General features: G+C 32.6%; 2 protein-coding genes across 3 annotated transcripts in view; one reads left to right on the top strand and one right to left on the bottom strand.

Annotated features, from left to right (window-relative positions):
* The window catches only part of mim (missing-in-metastasis), a 142,466-nt gene extending 128,974 nt beyond the window's left edge, over positions 1-13,492 (top strand). The window contains exons 16-25 of the mRNA XM_090114895.1: positions 6,218-6,332; positions 7,554-7,730; positions 8,950-9,059; positions 9,598-9,694; positions 10,012-10,350; positions 10,927-11,052; positions 11,337-11,435; positions 12,050-12,160; positions 13,062-13,171; positions 13,326-13,492. Coding sequence (XP_089971021.1) covers positions 6,218-6,332; positions 7,554-7,730; positions 8,950-9,059; positions 9,598-9,694; positions 10,012-10,350; positions 10,927-11,052; positions 11,337-11,435; positions 12,050-12,160; positions 13,062-13,171; positions 13,326-13,433 — 1,392 coding nt within the window. The 3' untranslated portion in view covers positions 13,434-13,492. The remainder of the gene's footprint in view (positions 1-6,217; positions 6,333-7,553; positions 7,731-8,949; positions 9,060-9,597; positions 9,695-10,011; positions 10,351-10,926; positions 11,053-11,336; positions 11,436-12,049; positions 12,161-13,061; positions 13,172-13,325) is intronic.
* Positions 383-4,132, bottom strand: LOC149898742 (uncharacterized). 2 transcript variants are annotated; one of them, XM_090115216.1, is made up of 5 exons: positions 4,071-4,132; positions 3,303-3,332; positions 1,717-1,906; positions 981-1,120; positions 383-573 (listed from the first exon to the last, which is right to left on the bottom strand). In XM_090115216.1, exons 1-5 carry the CDS (start codon positions 4,100-4,102, stop codon positions 495-497), a joined length of 471 nt encoding a protein of 156 aa, XP_089971342.1. In that variant the 5' UTR covers positions 4,103-4,132; the 3' UTR covers positions 383-494. The 2 variants fall into 2 exon arrangements, with proteins under 2 accessions (XP_089971342.1, XP_089971343.1); XM_090115217.1 differs by lacking the exon at positions 3,303-3,332 and having other exon boundaries at positions 4,071-4,124.
* Positions 13,493-18,622: the final 5,130 nt, after the last annotated feature.

Below are 18,622 nucleotides of genomic sequence, written 5' to 3'. Positions count from 1 at the left end.
TATTAATAAATGAAAAATATTGATGGAGGGACAAGCGGGAATTATGGAGGTTTGTGTTGGTGAAAGAATTTTTGAAATCGGTTTGTAATAAAGTATTTGGTAATATCTTTTTGATTTTACCATTTGAAATATAATAATAAAATTAAATCTTTCTGCTTTATTATATTAGCGGTGAAACAACGTTTAAGAACTTATTCCAATATATATTTTTGGATCATAAAGAAAACAACTTTTAAAATATGCATTTATTTAAAAAAACTATAATAAAATCTTAAATAAGCAGGGATGTAGCAGCCTAATCGACTCGAAACTCAGTATTCCTTAGTTATACTAGCTTCTAGAAATTATAGACCCTATTGTAAAATATTAAATGGCAAAAAAAACAATGTTAAAAGTGATTACGTGTAGTAAACAAAAATAAAAATGAGGAGGGTAGTTCAAAAATTTCTTATAATTAAACTATAAGCTATAAAATACATTATTATAATTAAATGCTACGCAATTTCAAACACTCTCATGTTGGTGTCCTTGTCTAAATGATATATCGGTCTCTCTCGCACGATACGCGCTGAACTGAAAGAAAAAGATGTAGTTTTATCCGAAAATATTATTAAAAAAAAAGATTTAATTGTTTGTAAGTAAAAGATATTGTCATAACGTAAACTTCATTACAAAATTACGAAAGGATAGTTTTTCAGACTTTCGTGAATAGAAAACTGCTTTAATGTATAATGGCAAATGTTTATAAATATTCTATTCCCAGCAGTGTTTTCGTAATGTTATAATTTATGTAGGATAATTGAAATATATTTTTTTAAGATATCGAAAAACTGCGTGGGTTCTACAACATTTTTCTGTTCATATATTGAAGTCTCAATATCAAGGCATATTTTTTAAAATAAATCTCCAATGAGGTCGGTTAAACTATCGACTCATGACAAATTAATATTTTTTTAAGTAAAAAATGATTAAAACCTTACATTTTATCCCAATTGAACTTAGACGCCAAAGACTCGGATAGCTGGCCCTCCTTAAGTTGTTTCTTCACCACTCTCTCGACCAATCGTAGCGAAGAGAATACATTTTGTACGGTCGACGGTTGACGGTTTCTTGATGTCACCTTAAAAAGGAAATTAAAATTAAATAATTATTTTTTTAATAAAAAAATGTTGTGTGGTTTTATGAAACCACGGTAAAAGTGAAACTCTTCGAACGGTTCCGAACACTGCTTTGTGTAGCGCATGTCGCGTGACGGTCGGCTGCCGAGTAGGTATACCTACTCGGCAGCCGCGATACACGCGACATGTGCTACACAGACCAAAAAGTTTGAGACGATGTAATAAAAGTTTCATTTTAAAACCTAAATGACCTTTGAATAGCCAGAACTGGATGAAATTTAAATGGGAACAACCGGAAGGCACTAGCCATAAAAAATAATAATGTCATTATCAAAATCTATTCGCCCGGTCGAAAGCTCTGCGGTAACACACAAAAAATATCAGTCAAATTGAGAATGGAATTAATAAAACAAAGTCGTTTCCCGCTGTTTGACTGTCTGTATGACACTACGTGCTAAAATCTTTTAAAATACACTACGGATTTTGATGCAATTTCTATTTAACATAGAGTGCTAAAACGTTTTGTATATAATCTGTTCAGTTTAACACAACGCGGGCAAAAGCAATTATGACATAAAAATACCTTAAATATACTAACCATGATTTCAACAGCCTCATACAGCTTGCTAAGCTCCTTCCTCTCTCTGCTATTGAGATTGGCTGTATCAGCATCAAATACCCCACTCTCTTTTAACTTCCTAATGATATTCTGTAAGGTTATCGGAGGATTTTGGTCCAGCATCTCTCCAGATTTGTATGCAGCCTTCAAATCTTCTGAACCGTAGGGACTGGAATAAAAAAAAATGTGTGCGTGTACTAGTGTACACACGTAAGAAGTGAAACTTCTTTATGACCTTATTTTTCGAAAAAATAATTTACTGTATGCAACTTTACAGAAATACGTCGAATCACGCGTGGTAGGGATAAGAAAAAGATGGCGCGTTACGGAAAAATGTTACGCGTAACGAAAAATGTTACACTACATAAAAATGTAGTGTAACATTTTTCGTTACGCGTTACGCGTTGGAAAAAATTCCAACCCCGATAAAGAAGTTTCACTTCAAAAGTTTCACTTCAATAAAATTAAGTACTTAGTTAGAAAATTAATTTGTTTTGTCAGGCAAAATAATATTGGTATAGGCAGGCCAAAGTAAACGTTATTTACATATTATTATATGCAAAAGGTTTTACAAATTTGAAATTTCAAGTGAGACAAAAAAGGTTTTATAGGTTCCTTTTATCAGTATTAGTTGGTATGTACAGTAGAAACAGAAAAAGGAGTTAATATTTTTCATGTTCCTACTATTTATCGGAAATCCCGTATTTTGGAGTGTTATTCGTGTATCTCGATGACATAATAGCGTTCATATCGCAGTAAAGTTTTATAATTTGCATTTTTAAATTAAATATATTGAACTAATCTCTAATTTATATAAACCCGTTCAATTCACGTATTCTTCAAAAAACAATGTTCAGGGACCTATTGTTCAAATCGACAATTTTTTACGGTCCTTTCAAGATTTTCCTAAAACTTGTTTGAATATGGTTTACTATACAGATACATAAACCATACTCCAATCGATACAGTAATTTTGTTATTACAATACTTACGGTAGTTTATGTTTACAGATTATCACAATTGTATACAAATTCTTGCGAATTTTTATACTTGTTGCCATAAAAACAGAATTTAATACACACAAGCATATAATTGGTATTATTAATGTTATATTGATTAGTGATTGATGGAAACGAATGTTTTCTCTTCTTTATTGGTATTTAATGAGCATAAAGAATAAATTCCTATACGCATGTGTTTGTTGTTAGGTCATTTGGTATTTAATTTAGTATAGTGTTAATAGGCGTCTTGCATACTAGAAAATTTGCATTTAATTAGGGACTAAAATCTACCAATTTTCAGTCAATTGATTCAGTAGTTTTCTTGCCCAAGAAAAATAATTGATTTAATAAAAGCTTCTTCGTAAATAACATAAATAATAACTATTAAACAACCTATTTTATCAAATTAATTCAGTTGTAAAAACATGTGTCCTATGAATATGGAAGTAAATACAGTTAGTAATCTATATATATGTATTAAATGATACGCATAATTTGTTGGTATACAGAAAGTTACGGTGTTTTCCAAAGCTAATTGATTCGATTTAGTGAAGTACTACTTACCATCCTGCACTCAAGAGTATGTTGGACACCCTGTAATATATATTAAAGACATAATTATATATGCGTGAATCTTTAAAACTACGCAACTGTTTTTGATGCGGTTTTGTTTTTAATAGATAGAGTGGTTAATGAAGATGGTTTTAAGTATATGTATAGGTCATTTATTAAGTTTTAGACAAAGCGGGCGAAGCCACGAGTGATAAGCTACGATACTATAATAGGTATATATAAATATAGGGGTAAAATTTCTATGTTTATTTGTAGGGTGTAATCTTCGGAACTACTGATCCGAACATGCAAACATAATAAGGAATGTTCAATAAGCATGCAATGTTTTTCAATTATTGTACCATGATTCACGTATTTAATCGTATTTTATGATTAAGACTTGTAATCGTTACTCGTAAATGCGTTATAAAATGTTAAAACAGGTAATATTACATTGATTAAATTTTGAAAAAGTATTAAAATGAACATTAAAAATAAAAATTAACATTAATTTTTTTTTATCTCAAACTAAAGTTTAAACACAATGAAAACAAAAGATTATTTCTCATAGAGAAGAAATGGATTCCAATCACGTAGTTTATATAGGAACTGTCTATTTTTGGTGTCAAAATTATAATTATTAAGTAGGCAATAAAGAGATAGTAAGAAAAGATGCTCTATTAAATTTAGTCCTTTAGTTTAGGAGCTTATTTGGTACAACAAAAAAATCAAACGTCTTTCACTTTATCAGCAAGTTAATAAAAATAATAAATTACTCACAAAATATGTAATATAGCGATGAAATTTTTCATAATTCGATACGTGCGTTTGTTACAGTGCTGTTTTTCTACTGCCACTAGATGTATTACCAATACCGATATAATGCCATAGTAGTTGTAGTATACGCGACTGATTGGTTTTGATCGTTGGTTTATGAGAATAGTGACTCTTAAGATCACATCTTAAATCTTTAAACGTGCATTATAAAATATTATCTCAACTAGCTGTTGCATGCAGCGTCTCCCGCATTGTTAAAATAAATTTTCTCGGTACAAACTTACATTCCCTATTTTATTAGCCCTTGAGGTTGAATTAATCAAAATCCTTTCTTATTGGATGCCCACTACATAGTGGCTATCTGCATGCAAATTAAGAAAAATTTCATTCTGTACAGTCCAATAGTTTCGGCTATGTGTTGATATATCAGTGAGTTTTGCGCTAAGTATATATTCCGAATATTAATGCATAGGAAATGGCTCTACGAATTTTCATTAAATTGATCTATATAACTAGGATTAATTCGTAGAAAATATAAAAAAATATATTTTATGTACGTAGTTACATTTGCGTTTCAAGTTTAAGTTTAATGGTGGATATTCAAAGTATCAAATAATGTCGGTCTCGATAAAATTTCTTAACGTAATTCAGCTGAGAATGGAGCATTGTTCGTAGCGTCGATGAAAACTATTCGCAAACATGAATTAACAATAACGTGCTTTATAAAAATATACTCTCAAAATATCCATAGAAGCCTAATTCATAATAAACTTAGATTAATTATATAACAACCTACTTACATAAGTAGGTATAATGTTTCAACAATTTGTATTTTTTTACTTATGAACCTGGATGAAAAATTACTATAGAAATCTATTTTAATATCTATACTAATATTATAAAGAGGAAAGGTTTTTAATTATGTATGTATGGTTTTCACGCATAAACTACTGGACCGATTTCAATGAAATTTAGCACACATATAGAGGGTAACTTAGATTAACACATAGGGTAGGTGTTATCCCGGAAATCCCACGGGAACGGTAGATACGCAGGTTTTTCTTTGAAAACGCGGGCGAAGCCATGGGCGGAAAGCTAGTTAATATTTTAGTAGAATTTTTAGATGGTAGTACCACAGGGGTAGACTGTATTCTTTTGACTTGTAGACTTAAAAAGCAAAAACTGTATCGAAATATGTTTAGCATTCATAATATAAACACCTCAATTGTGTTCATTGTTTAAGCCAGACAATACTAGAAGATATTTTCGGTTGATAGTTTTGGTAGTTTGACAACCTAGCCGTAAAATTAATTATTTGCATTGAGAATTTTGCGTTGATTAGGAAGTTAAAATTTGTTAGTACGTTATTGATTTTATTTTTTTATGAGTTTTAAATTCTACAATAATTTACATAAAGATTAGAAAAAACTTTTTTTTTGAAATATTATGGCCAATTTCCTAAGAGATTCGTTTCGTTGGAAATCTAAGGATTGGATTGAAATACAGTATTGGAGATTTTTTCAAGGTGTTAAGAGAGTAAGTTAAGGGCTGATTTTTCAATCCTTGGTTAATACTTATTCGTCGAATAACGTACTAAACTACCATTTCAAAAATGTATTCTTTGGCCGTCCTTGACAGTTTACGGGTGAAATTTTAATATTAAGTTAGTTAAGTTTTAACTATGGATTGAAAAAATCGGACCTAAATTGGTCAATCAACCACAAACAAAAATTAAAGATTTTTAACTGATTTCAATACTTTTTCGTTCTCGTTGAATTTAATTTGGGAAATCTACGAATCCGTTGAATTCTTTTATTTTTGAATATTTGATTTTCTTCTTTGCTATATTTGTATTGTATATTCCTGTATGTATACATATTTATACAGTCTATTGGCTCGAGAGTTTGTTTGTTTGTTTGAACGCGCTAATCTCAGGAACTACTGGTTCGATTTGAAAAATTCTTTCGGTGTTAGATAGCCCATTTATCGAGGAAGGCTATAGGCTATATATCATCATGCTAAGACCAATAGAAGCGGAGATCTGTGGGTAAAACTGCGGAGCACAGCTAGTGTACTCATATATGTACCTATTTTAACACTTAATCTTACATAAAAATATAATTAAATAAGCTTTTTTTATCAAATTCCAGGTGTGCTCTGAATCGTCAGCAAGCGAATCGTCCCTCGAATCGTCAAGTGGCTATGGAAGTCAAGGTGCTTTCGCGGCTGAAGACCACGCGCACCACCAGGCGTCGCTCGCCGATGGTGAGTCTTGTGTGTACGGGATAGAGTTGCTTTTTGTGTGCCCCGTGTGTGTGAGATAGGATGTTTTGCTTTTGGAAAGGAATAGACTGGGTAGTGTGAAGTTAGAATTAAAAGGTAGAAGATTTTTACAGGTTTTAACTATTAACTAGCCGTTTGTGCTGGCTTCGTCCTTGTATATTAGTGATGATAACAAAGTTTAAATTTAGTTTATTTCATTAGGGAGAATCAATGCCTTTCGCTAAGAAAATAATTTTTGAAATTCGAGTTTTGAAGGTCGAGTAGTAACAGAGCATATTTGGAACGAATTCCTTCCTTTTTTTTAATATGTACATCAGATTAGAATGTTTCATGGACGATCCATAATAACAAACGTTTTATCAGAAAAATATTGCTCATTGGTTAAACCCAAAGATAAGGAAGTACTCTACCGAAAAATAAATTACAGAAATCATATAGGATCGTATATGAATTATGATTTGTGTAATTTATTTTCCCATTCATCACCACACTAGTTTTGTGAAAATAACAGTCTATTTGTTTTCAAAGACCAATTTCACCAAAATTAATAACTAATAACTTCATTAATTAACTATTTTATGAATGTTAGAAATACCGTCAATAAGTTGCAATTTTGGTGAAATTGCATAATATTACTATTATAATACGTATAGATACAAATGTTTTTTAATGTTAGAGCTAGTGTTGTTTTATGATGTTGATTTAATTTTAATTTGCTATTTACATTTTTGTTTATATTGGAGCTGGAGTAATATGATTGGATATGGTTCTATTAAAACGACATAACAGATATAACTATTAGAAATATATCTTTATATTCCGAGGATATAAAAAGTATTGTTTGTAAGCAGTTGCACAAAAAAAAGTTCTAAATACAGCAAAAGTACAACTGCAGCGCTAATTTGAGTTCATTAATCCATCAATATTGCGATCAAAAGATCCTTACTTTTAAATATGCCCACATCGTTTATTACCACATGCTAAGCCTGTCCATCAGTATCACGATTACAAAGTCTTCATTATGTCAATATTATATCTATGTTAAGTTGTATGCCAAGAAATACAAAACAGAATAACTTATTTTGACAATAATCTGTATTAAGTTTTATGCCAAGAAATAAAACAAAAAAAGACCAGCCAATCCAAAAATCATATTATTCCACACCCAACACGCCATACAACCCGCATGTCCCGCTTACGTAGTCACGTCAGAGATAGTCACGTTACGGCGTGACGCGGTCGCCGCAGCGCGGGACAGCTTCTCCGTGTCTCTGGGCAGCTTGGAAGAAGCTGTTAGGAGCTTGGAAGAGTTGGATCAGCCAACGTTTGCTACTGTGGGCAAACCGGCTGTGCCGAAACGACGACCTGTTTCTATGTCTGGTAAGTGGGGAAAAAAGCGGAGAAATTTAATGGTATTGATGGTAAAAAGGGATAGAGAAATTACTGGGTAGAAAGGAACTGGGAGTGATTCTGGCGCTAAAAAGGTAATAGGAAGGGTGGTGGTAGGGGAAAGTAGATGGTAAAATGGGCAGGATTAATAATTTACTGGGTAAAAGGTCATTCAGAGTGAATCTGGCGGGTAATAAGGTATAGGAATAGCTGTTAGGAGCTTGGAAGAGCTTGATCAGCCAACGTTTGCTACTGTGGGCAAGCCGGCTGTGCCGAAACGACGACCGGTGTCTATGTCTGGTAAGTGGGGAAAAAAGCGGAGATAGAAAGGGTAGGATAGGAAGGAATAAACTAGGTAGTTAAAATGGCAGGAGAAGGAATATTCTTTGTGGGTGGCGGTTAATAAGGCGAACAATATAATCAACATACAATATGTCTGGTGATAGCACTAGAAGAATGGAAGAAAGGAAAACGTGCACCTTAGAAAAGGTACTGTAGTAAAGTGTAAGTGTATGGTTTTTTATTTCCTTCGTTTAGGAACAATAAATAATCAGGTTAATGCTTTCTTGAACGATAGACGATGTTTGGGACAGATTCTGTAAGTACCTCGAAGAAAGACAAGACAAGGTATGCCGATTTTACTTTTTTTACTGTTCTGTTATTGCTTGTTTTTATTTTTGTTTCTGTAAATGTTTTAGTTAAAGCACGAGTTTTGTTTGTATTATACATATATCTTAAAAAATGTTTAGCGCACGATAGATTTAGGTTTTTATGTAAGAAGATGTAACTTTTAACAACATCATTTCTATCACAAAAACGAATATAATATGTATTTTACCTATCAGACCTGAGACTAATTATAAACGAATTCATAAAAAGTAAGTCATAATGTTTTTTGTCCCTTCCCAATTCTGATTTGATTTTCATTGGATTTGTTTGACCGTGCTACAAGTTTTTCGTAGATATTTGAAATAAAACTATCTATCTACTCCTCTTTCGTAGTGCTACAAAGCATCTTGTATTTTCTCCAATGTTTGATATCTTTCTGTACACTTAGTTCACTTTTATAATATGTACTGTTTCCTCCGGAGGAATTTAGATGGCTAAACAGAACTTCTATGTTTTCGTATCCAGCAACTATTCTTCTTCCCAATTACTTCTTATTTACCCTTTTAGTCATCTAAACATAATATTATACATGTGTTTCTAGCGACTCCATCAGTATGGTCACGTCGCGGTTCGTCCAGTTCAGTGGGCAAGCCCCCGCCGCCGGTACGACGCTCGTCTTCTATATCGAGACCGCAACGACCTTTTGTGCAGGTGAGGGTAGTTGTGAAAAGGAATGTGTTTTAATTTATTAATAATCAAAATTTGTACTTTTTTTTATTTTGAGTAGTTGGGTTTTATCAGAATGTGTTTAAGTGGGATTTCAGGATTATTAATTGAACGAATGAATGGAAACGATGTGTATGCTATATTTTATGCAAAAGAAAAGCAAATTAAATATTTTTCAATCAGAGACTAACACAATGTCGCCAACCTTACAAAGCCTCTAAATCTCGTCTAGGTAGCCATTGATTTATTTGAAAATTTTTTTTAAGTATGATATTTTTCTTTATAAAAATACAATAGTCAGCAAAAGAGCTAGTGGTGCACTTGTTAGGTGATAACCGTCGCCCATAAGCAATCGCAATGCGATTAGTTTGCCGGCCTTTAAAGGACTTATATGCTCTTTGCTTGAAGGCGCCCATATCTTAAGAAAGCGGAAACAGGGCAGACTGCTCCACAAATATTTCCTTCCTTCAAGACAGGCCTTCAAGAAAGGGTTTTATGTAACTATTCTTGTTATGAATTTCAGAGCAATGTGCAAAACGCACATTTGAATACAACAGACGCGGACAACTTGCCTCCGCCCCCGGCTTTCCTCTTGCAGCCTGATCATGAAAGCGGTGCTGGTATGTATTTGTATGAAATTTTAAGTAAATATAATTATGTTTATTATTTTTACTTCTCTTAGAAAAATAATTCGTAGTCGGTGAGTCATGACGTAATCACGATGATACATTTTTTTCTTCTGATTTGAGTTTGGGACTTTTTATTTATAGATAAATAAAAAGACGAGAATTAGAATTCTCGTCACGTTTGTAAGGAAATTGTACTGTAAAAAACGAATTATAGTACTATTAACGTAAATTCTTTGTTTAATTTCATTCTTCAGTCATACTTCATAACATTTGCAATATTTAATTCTTGTTTTAATTTCCAATTCTAGGTCATCAAGGCATAAACGTGGCGGAAACAGTTAAACAACTAACTGAACTGAAACATATGCCGGCTTCTCCCGGCCTTTTACGACGAACTATCAACCAGAATCAGAATCAACAGAACCAGAATCAGAATCAACAAAACCAGAATCAGAATCAACAGAATCAGAATTATGATAGCCAAAGTCAATTGAGCACTTTTCAGCAAGCTAAAAGTAATTTTGCTGGCAGTTTGAACCCTATTTACGGGCAAACAGGGCATAGAATCGCATTCGAGAATTCTATGTATGTAAGGAAGAATAGCTTGAACAGCTCTAACTCGGATTTGTTCAGGGATGGTGGTTCGAGTGAGTTCTTTTTTATGTATAGCAATGTTTTGTGATAAAATAATAGGTATTTTAGTACAAGATGAATTTAAAAATAGTTTTTCTGTGGTTTACTTTTGTTAATGGTCGAACACAGAAAAATAAGTGATGATGTAATGACTGAATTAGACTATTTAACTATTGAAGTGACTTCAATTGATTTGTTTCTTAAAATATTTTGTTAAAAATAGTTGTTAACACGAAAAATATATATTTCAACTTGGATCTAACTGATTATAATTTAAATATTGTAAAGTACCTGAAGCTAACTAGTTAGCCAAGCAATTCTAATCTTTGTTATTTTAAAAATAAAATACATTTCTCCATGTCATTTTTGATTAGCAAATTATACTAATACAGTGGAATCCGTTTATAATGACATCGAAGGGAATCGACAAACACGTCATAATAAGCGGACGTCATACAAAGCGTTATGAGAAATGAAAAATCTTTTTTATGTAAATATGTATGTATGTACTATTAAAAATTTAAATACTCGAACACAACAAGTCAAGCCAATTTAACCCTTACAGCTTTAACAATAAAGCACATTTTCAGGTAACATGTACGGTGAAATAAAAGATTCCTCTCAAGCCTCGTCTCCCTCAACGCCCGGTAATTCTGATAAGCCGTTCTCAAGCTTCGGCCCGAGGATACATAATGAATCGCATTACGGACAGACTGGTGGGTTTTTTTGTATATATTTAACTAGCTGTGCCTCGGCTAATATTAGTATAGATTGTGTTAGAACAAAAAGCCGTGTGTCACTCGGGGACTGCCGCGGTAAAGCTATTGCATGCTATGCCTTCAAGCCACACCTCCGCGCCCGTCCCCGTGGGGAGCGTGAGGTTTTTTCGTTACGGAATTTCTGGATTCGGTCCCCGCGCTCAAGGCCCGCGATAGAAGCTATGCAATAGCTCAATAATAACTTAATAAAAATGACGATTTATGTGTTTCTTTGAATACAGGTCTAAAGCTAACAGAGCGTCGTCAAGCGGACGGTATATACGCAGTGCCCGCGCTGAGCTCGCGGCTCGCAGCGAGATCGCACAGTGCTGATAGACAGCGTGAGTATTGTAATCTAATCAAATCAAATCAAACCAAATCAATTTTTTGAAAATGTGGGTAGAAAAAAATTGGGGTATGTTTGTATAAACTATAGCTAAAAGCTAAAAATAGCTAAAATTTGGTATACTTTGTTGGAAATGCTTATTAAATAAATTAAGAATTGTGTTGTACAATGGAAAAATTAGATGTATATGCTACCAATCAAATCAAGTATTAAAAAATATGGGTGTAAATAATTTTTAACATGACATTAGGTATTTATGTGTTGATTAATGCAATCAATCAATACTGCTTACCATACTGCTTACCGAATCGGTGGTAAATGTTAAAATATGTAATGACGTTTCAAAAGTGTTTCTAGAAGAAGTCTAATTAAATAAATAAATGTTTGAGTCTGAGCTTGAGTTTGAAAATCAAATAAAAAAATAATAATGGAAAATGTGTTTTCAGATATATCTCAGACTTGAAATTTACTTAAAGTAATAATAACACAATGATTCTTAGTGACAGTAGTGTGTATAAATGTGCTCTTTACCTGTAGGTTCTGTATTTAAGACTGTTATTTTCATTAAAACTGTACTAATTTTTTATTAAAAATATTATATTTTTCCAGCGAGTGGTCTAATAGCCAGCTTAAGCGCTAAATTAGCTCCACAACTATCGCCCAGAACGAGTCGTCGAGCTATATCCACTATCACCGCGGCTGATACACATAAGCCTAAAGGTATGGAATTTTATGTATTTTTGACGTGACAACGTCTTATAATTCGATAGAGCCGGCTGCACGCACGAAAAAACATGACTCATGCGGCGTTACCTCGCTCTGAGGCGTTCCATGTAAGGCTTGAAGTGCAAGCGAGAGCGCGGAACGAGCGACAAAGAAGCACAATCGGACGTTGTCACGTTCAACTATCGACAGTAAACCGACTTTACAGACAAATAATTTTTTAGATATGAAATAAAAAAAAGTATGAAATACCTGTTTGGGTACGTTTGAGTTACATTTTTTATTAAGTTTTTTTCCATGTTGAAAAGTAGATGATAAAAATACTTTGGTCATTACGACGAGTTGAAATACATTCGCATCGCTGGAAGTTGATTAAGAAAGTCAAATTATTAGATATATTATACTTATATAAGATTTATTGCAGAGTATATAAATTGAATATGGTCCTGATCTATCCCAAACATCATAGTTACTTAAAATACATAGCATAGCATAACTAAAAAGCTGTTTAATTCATATTGTTCATTATTATTTATTTGGAAATTATAGATTTTAACGGATTTCAAATGAGATTTATTCATTTTATTGTTATCCTGACGTTTCGCCAGCTTTGCAGTGAGCGCAAAGAATGAATGCTTGCGTAAAATCAATCACAAGAAATAGTGATTTATTATCTTAATATATATAAATCTCGTGTCACAATGTTTGTCCTCAATGGACTCCTAAACCACTTAACCGATTATAATAAAATTCGCACACCATGTGCAGTTCGATCCAACTTGAGAGATAGGATAGTTTAAACATGTAGGTACCACGGGCGAAGCCGGGGCGGACCGCTAGTTATTCATAATTATTTATTATAATTGTATAGAAATTAATTATTTTATCTATCTCACAGCAATCCCGGCAGTCCAACCGGCATTTTTGGACAAATTATCAGCGACACTACAACGCCGTGCGTCCAACCGCGGTGCGATCGTGAGAGACACTATTAATGCAAGGGCGCAGGTACATAATATTTATAATACTACTAATTAAATTAATTATAATCGCACTTTATACGTGGATTTTATTATTTTAAAATTTACAAATTAAATTAAATTTACTTCTAAATATTTTATTTTTGTTCAGTATTACCTTATTATATTTTATCGATTTCCAGCCGGATCCTCGCGTATGTCACACATCACTAATGGAGCAGATCAAGCGAGGCGCAACACTACGTCGCAACAAACTCTGCAACGATAGATCCGCGCCCAAAATACGTTAACTATCGATAAATATTCACATCACTATCTATATAAAAATAAATTTGGATTTAATTACGTTCGATTTCAACAGGTGCACATGACATTTTTATCGATACCCTATAACATCACTACGAAGGCGCAATGCCCATACGTTTTGCAACGATGATACGCGCCTAATTTTACGAATATATATCGACAATTGTCACATCACTATTTATAATTTGTAAATTGTAAACATGTAGCAATGTTCGCCAAATTTGTATTTTTAACGATTACAATATTTGGAATTATTTGTGTTTCAATGTGATTATAAAATGTGTAATTGTAAAAAATGTATAGCGTCGTCTCTTTCTCTCTTATGGCTCATGCTTAAGTTAGAAAGAGACGGATGTATACATTCTTATTTTTAGGAGTAGATATTGAATGGATATGATTCTTTTTAAGGAAATCGTAACTAATTTTATGATATAGGTGTTTTAAGTTTAATATTTATCATACATATTATATTATAGATGTTTTATTGCCACCTCCATTTAACAGAATCTTTTTACTAACTATAATTACAAGGTTTTCTTTATAATGTGCTTTTTTTTTCTAAAATAGAATAATTATTTCTTTAATACACTGAAACTTTGTACAATAATACTTCCTCTTTTTTCTTAAAATTTTAGGAAAGATTAGAATTCCATTGCCTAAGTTAATGTATTTGATTTTTCATATTCGACCAGTAAAAACTTTAGTCGTCAAAAGACGCAATTAAGAGCTAGCGCGCACGAGCAACTTTGTCTCCGCAACTATTTTGTCTCTCCCATCAATTTGTATGGGGAGTTGCGTCGCTACGTGCGCGCACTTTCATACTAGCCCATGGGTGGGAGAGACAAAATAGTTGCGGAGACAAAATAGTTGCGGAGACAAAGTTGCTCGTGCGCGCTAGCTCTAAATATCTAAACCGAGACAATATTTGCTCTTCTATATTTATTTAACTTATAAATTTCAAGTATTAACTTGATTATTCCATTAAGAAGTATATATTAACTGCCAATAAATAAATAATATAAACATATCTATGTCTATCTAATCATATCGGTATAAGAATCGTCCTGTTGTTAGATTAAACCCGGAATTATCAACAATTTGACATATTTTTTGTTGTACACTTGACATTTTTTATGTCAACTATGTCAAACTACTATCAAATGTCATGTCATGATAAAGATTTTTAAAGTAGCAGTATATATTTTGTCTTGTTTTCTAAAGGTATGCATTTCTTAGTAAAAAGACAAAATAAAAATACTGTGTACTTATTTCATTTGAATAATTTGAAAAAAGTTTTTTTTTGCATCTACATTCCCTTTAAAATATGTCATATTGTTGATGATTTTCGGTGTTATTAAATAAATATAAACACCTTTTCTAAAAACTTTTTGATGTGCTTTGTGAAAATCGATGTTGAAAATTACCGCTCGAATAGATAATAAATGTTCCCATATTTGATTTATTTTGTAAAAGATTTATTGTTTGTAATTCCCTTTTTTCATTTAATAGCTTAGGTGTTTTTGTCTTTTATCTTCCATGTTTTGATTTTTATATAGTTCTATGACAAATTGTCTGTCCATAAAAAGTAACAAAAATTGTATTTTAGATGAGTTTTAAAGATTTAACTTCTCTAAACTTCGACGTGCTAACCTTATAGCAATAATGCGTATACTAACATATCTTCAACTTTGAAATTGGCGCCAAAGCGGCCATTTTGTTAATCCACATATTATATAAATTGCCAGATACAACTTTTTAGCGTTTTATAAACATCAAAATTTTATAACCGCGTTTAATGTAGTTAGAGGAAATAACGGAGGCTGAACATTTATTTATTATTTTTTTACGCGAATTATATTTAATATAGACTAATGTTATAGATGACGTTCCTTTACATGTAACGCATGTGTATGTAACTTATATTTAAACCCACGTACTTTTTAGAACAACTGTACTGATGCGTAATAATTTTATCGTAGACGCTATTTCCGACATATCTTATATTGTAAATCTTTATGGTGATTGTATAAGCTTGGTGGATATAAAATGTAGGTTCTGCTGTATGTGTATTCAAAGGAAATGCAGTTAGTCTGGTTAATACTGGTTTTTAGATAATGTTTGCGCATGTAACTGATCGATCGGTGGAAATAAATGAATATTGTCCCTATTTGGTTTTTTATTTTATGCCCTGTGTTCCAATTTTTATGTACAATCCCTTAAAATAGATATATAAACTGACGTAGAGGCAGTCTATGCGAACAAACTAGCATTAAAAGTTCCGTATTATCTACATAAACATTCTACACATATAAACATAGTAACGTACGCATTCACGTACTCTGTAGTGAGACAAAGATAGAATATACATCTTAACCATTAGCCTAAAAAAGCAACGTAATCGACTAAACGCAACCCGGCTAATTAGCTGCCTTCAAATGGAACGTGTTTTTACGCGTATGCCGCTTCTACCTCAGTTTATATAAGTATTCAATCCTAAATATTGAAGCAGACAGCAGTTATGAAATCACTGTAAAACGTAGCCTTGGAAATCTAATAAAATATTGTCTAGGAAATAATCTACATACTTAGCAATTTATTCTACATCCTATCAGTACCTAACATTAAACACAATCAAACGCTTTCGTATCCATTCGTAAAAACTTAAATTTATTAGTGAAAAATACAATATCATTTTACGCAAACGTAGACACTATTGTCCACAAACATGCCGCCTTGGTTTATTTACAAATTATTTACTTGATCTAGGACAGCCTTTCCCAAACTATTCACTACTACTACTACTACTACTACACCATCTAGTCTTTTACATTTGTTTAAAACCCTGATTCGTTCAATCCTAGAATTTAACTGTGTCATATGGTCACCGCACTATACAATTCACATCAGACGCATTGAGCGACTTCAGAAGCGTTGCTTAAGGCTGGTTTCTCTTCGTTACCACATCGGACGAAGTGGATCTAGCTACGAAAGTCTTCTTGAGAAATTTAATCTTGTCTCGTTGGAAAAGCGTCGACAGAGGCTAGAACTCATAACACTCCATAAAATCGTTCACTCATCTATCCACTCTCCGTCGCTACTGTCAACTGTTAATTTTAATGCAATGCTTTTCGCTTCCGGACTAACAATACTTTTTCTTTATCTTTAACCAGGAATAATACCTCTTTTTATAACCCTATATCTCGTATCTGCCGTTTATACAATGATTTTATCCAAAAAATTTCCCGATTTTGATATATTTGATCATCGAATAAACATATTTAAAGAACATGTTTGTCAAATAGTGAAATGATGTCCTAGTTGTCTAATTTTGTAATTTTGTTATTGTATAAGAAAGCATTATTTTAATTATTTTAATCGTCTTTCTTTTATATCTAATATATAATTATTGAATTTTTAATTATGATTTTATTGTAACACGCTTTAAATAACTGTAAGCTGTATCTCATTATAGTAGTAATTGTACACATTTTGTTGGGTTGCGATCTGCTCCCGAAATTGATATGTCGCCTATGGGTCCGGCAAGATCGTGACCTGTTGTGTGTATTTAATTTAAATAAATAAATAAATAAATAAATATTCCAGTCCGCTAACCTACCATGATCCGCCGACCTCTAAAAAAGATGTTCGCAGTACCTACTCACTTCGAATACTATCAATATTATTTTTCAAAATCTCAAACTCGAATGTAGTGTTTTGTTTGTATAGCCTAGCAGTAGCCCACAGTAAATAAATACAACATGATTTTGCTCAAACGTAGACACTATTGTCCAATTACTACATAATGTACTCAAAATACACTTGCCACCTTGGTTTATTTACTAATTAATTACTTATTTGCTTGATAGATCATAGGACTTCTTAGGAATATAAGCTTACATAGGTTACAAAGAAGTCCGCCAACTTACCATGATCCGCGAAACATGTTCATAAAACATGTTCGCAGTACTCAGTATAGTAGTCTGATCAATAACCCTACTCAGCGTAATTCAGTCTTACACGGAGCCACGATTTGCAAAGTCAATCCCCGAAGCTCGGGCACTCGTAGGTTGGACTGGTCAAACCTCAGGTCTGGAATAATGACTTTGTCAAAGTCCAAATAAATGTAATATTTCGGCCTTTTACTAAACAATTTTGGTCAGTCGTCTAGTTGAGGCGTCTTAATTAATATGCGCATGCGATGCCTATGCTACGTTCGTCTACGCCCGAGACTGCTGCTGACTTCAGTCAAAAGGTGAAAATATTCAAATGTATTTCGAGGATTGCCCGATGGCTTTTGCCAAACCTAATATAAACCAGTCCTTCCGCGAAGAGATTGTGTTTCGGGATTTGACTATGACACACACAACACATTTTGGATTTCGTATCTGACGGCCTCGTATCGAGATCTCGTATGTAAACACCTTCCGGTTCTTTTTTAGCAAGAGCGCGTGTATGTGAACGCATATCTTGAATGCACTATTGACTTATCATAATTATTTCCACTGTTCGGTATGTAGTCGCAAAATTGGGTGTTTTTTGTTGTTGGTCAAAATTTTAGCAAGATTCGTTTTTTTTGACGCGTTTTGAAACCGAATGCAAGTGTGAACTCATTCATTAAAATGCTGTTACCACTAAACCGAATTCTGCAAAAACCGATTTGATAGAGAAAATCTCGCGATTTTCTTTCACTTTCACTGTGAACGTAGGGTTACCTATTTGGCGCGAATATATCTACGGTTAGTTCGCCGTGTGTAGGTTTTTGACATAGTATCGCAAAAAAATCGTGTATGGACCAGCAGCCTAACTTTACTGATTTTAATTTTCTATACAAGAAAAATTTATCCGATTAGGTAGGTACCTGTTTTACATAAGACATATATTTTCTGTCAACTTTTTAGAGTGATTATGAGTGAAGTTTCATTAAAATTGATTTAGTAGATATTAAATGCTCTAGACTAGTTTTAAATAGTTCAATAATGGCTTCAACGTGTTTTTTCTTAGTAAATGTTGTATGGCATTGCTATTAAAAAGTGTAAGGACTTGGTAAAAATAAAACACAGATGTAATTTACTTCATAATATATTTTATCGAATATAAACAAAACAGCTTGAGACAAAAAATTCAGTCTTACATTAATTTGTCTAAAATTTTTATAAACTTAAATACAAGTGAA

This window comes from Colias eurytheme, chromosome 22 (assembly GCF_061535395.1).
Source record: "Colias eurytheme isolate Ceu_HAF_F1 chromosome 22, ilColEury1 Martin Lab GWU primary, whole genome shotgun sequence".
Lineage (NCBI taxonomy): Eukaryota > Metazoa > Arthropoda > Insecta > Lepidoptera > Pieridae > Colias > Colias eurytheme.
This window is presented reverse-complemented; position numbering and strand designations above follow the sequence as displayed.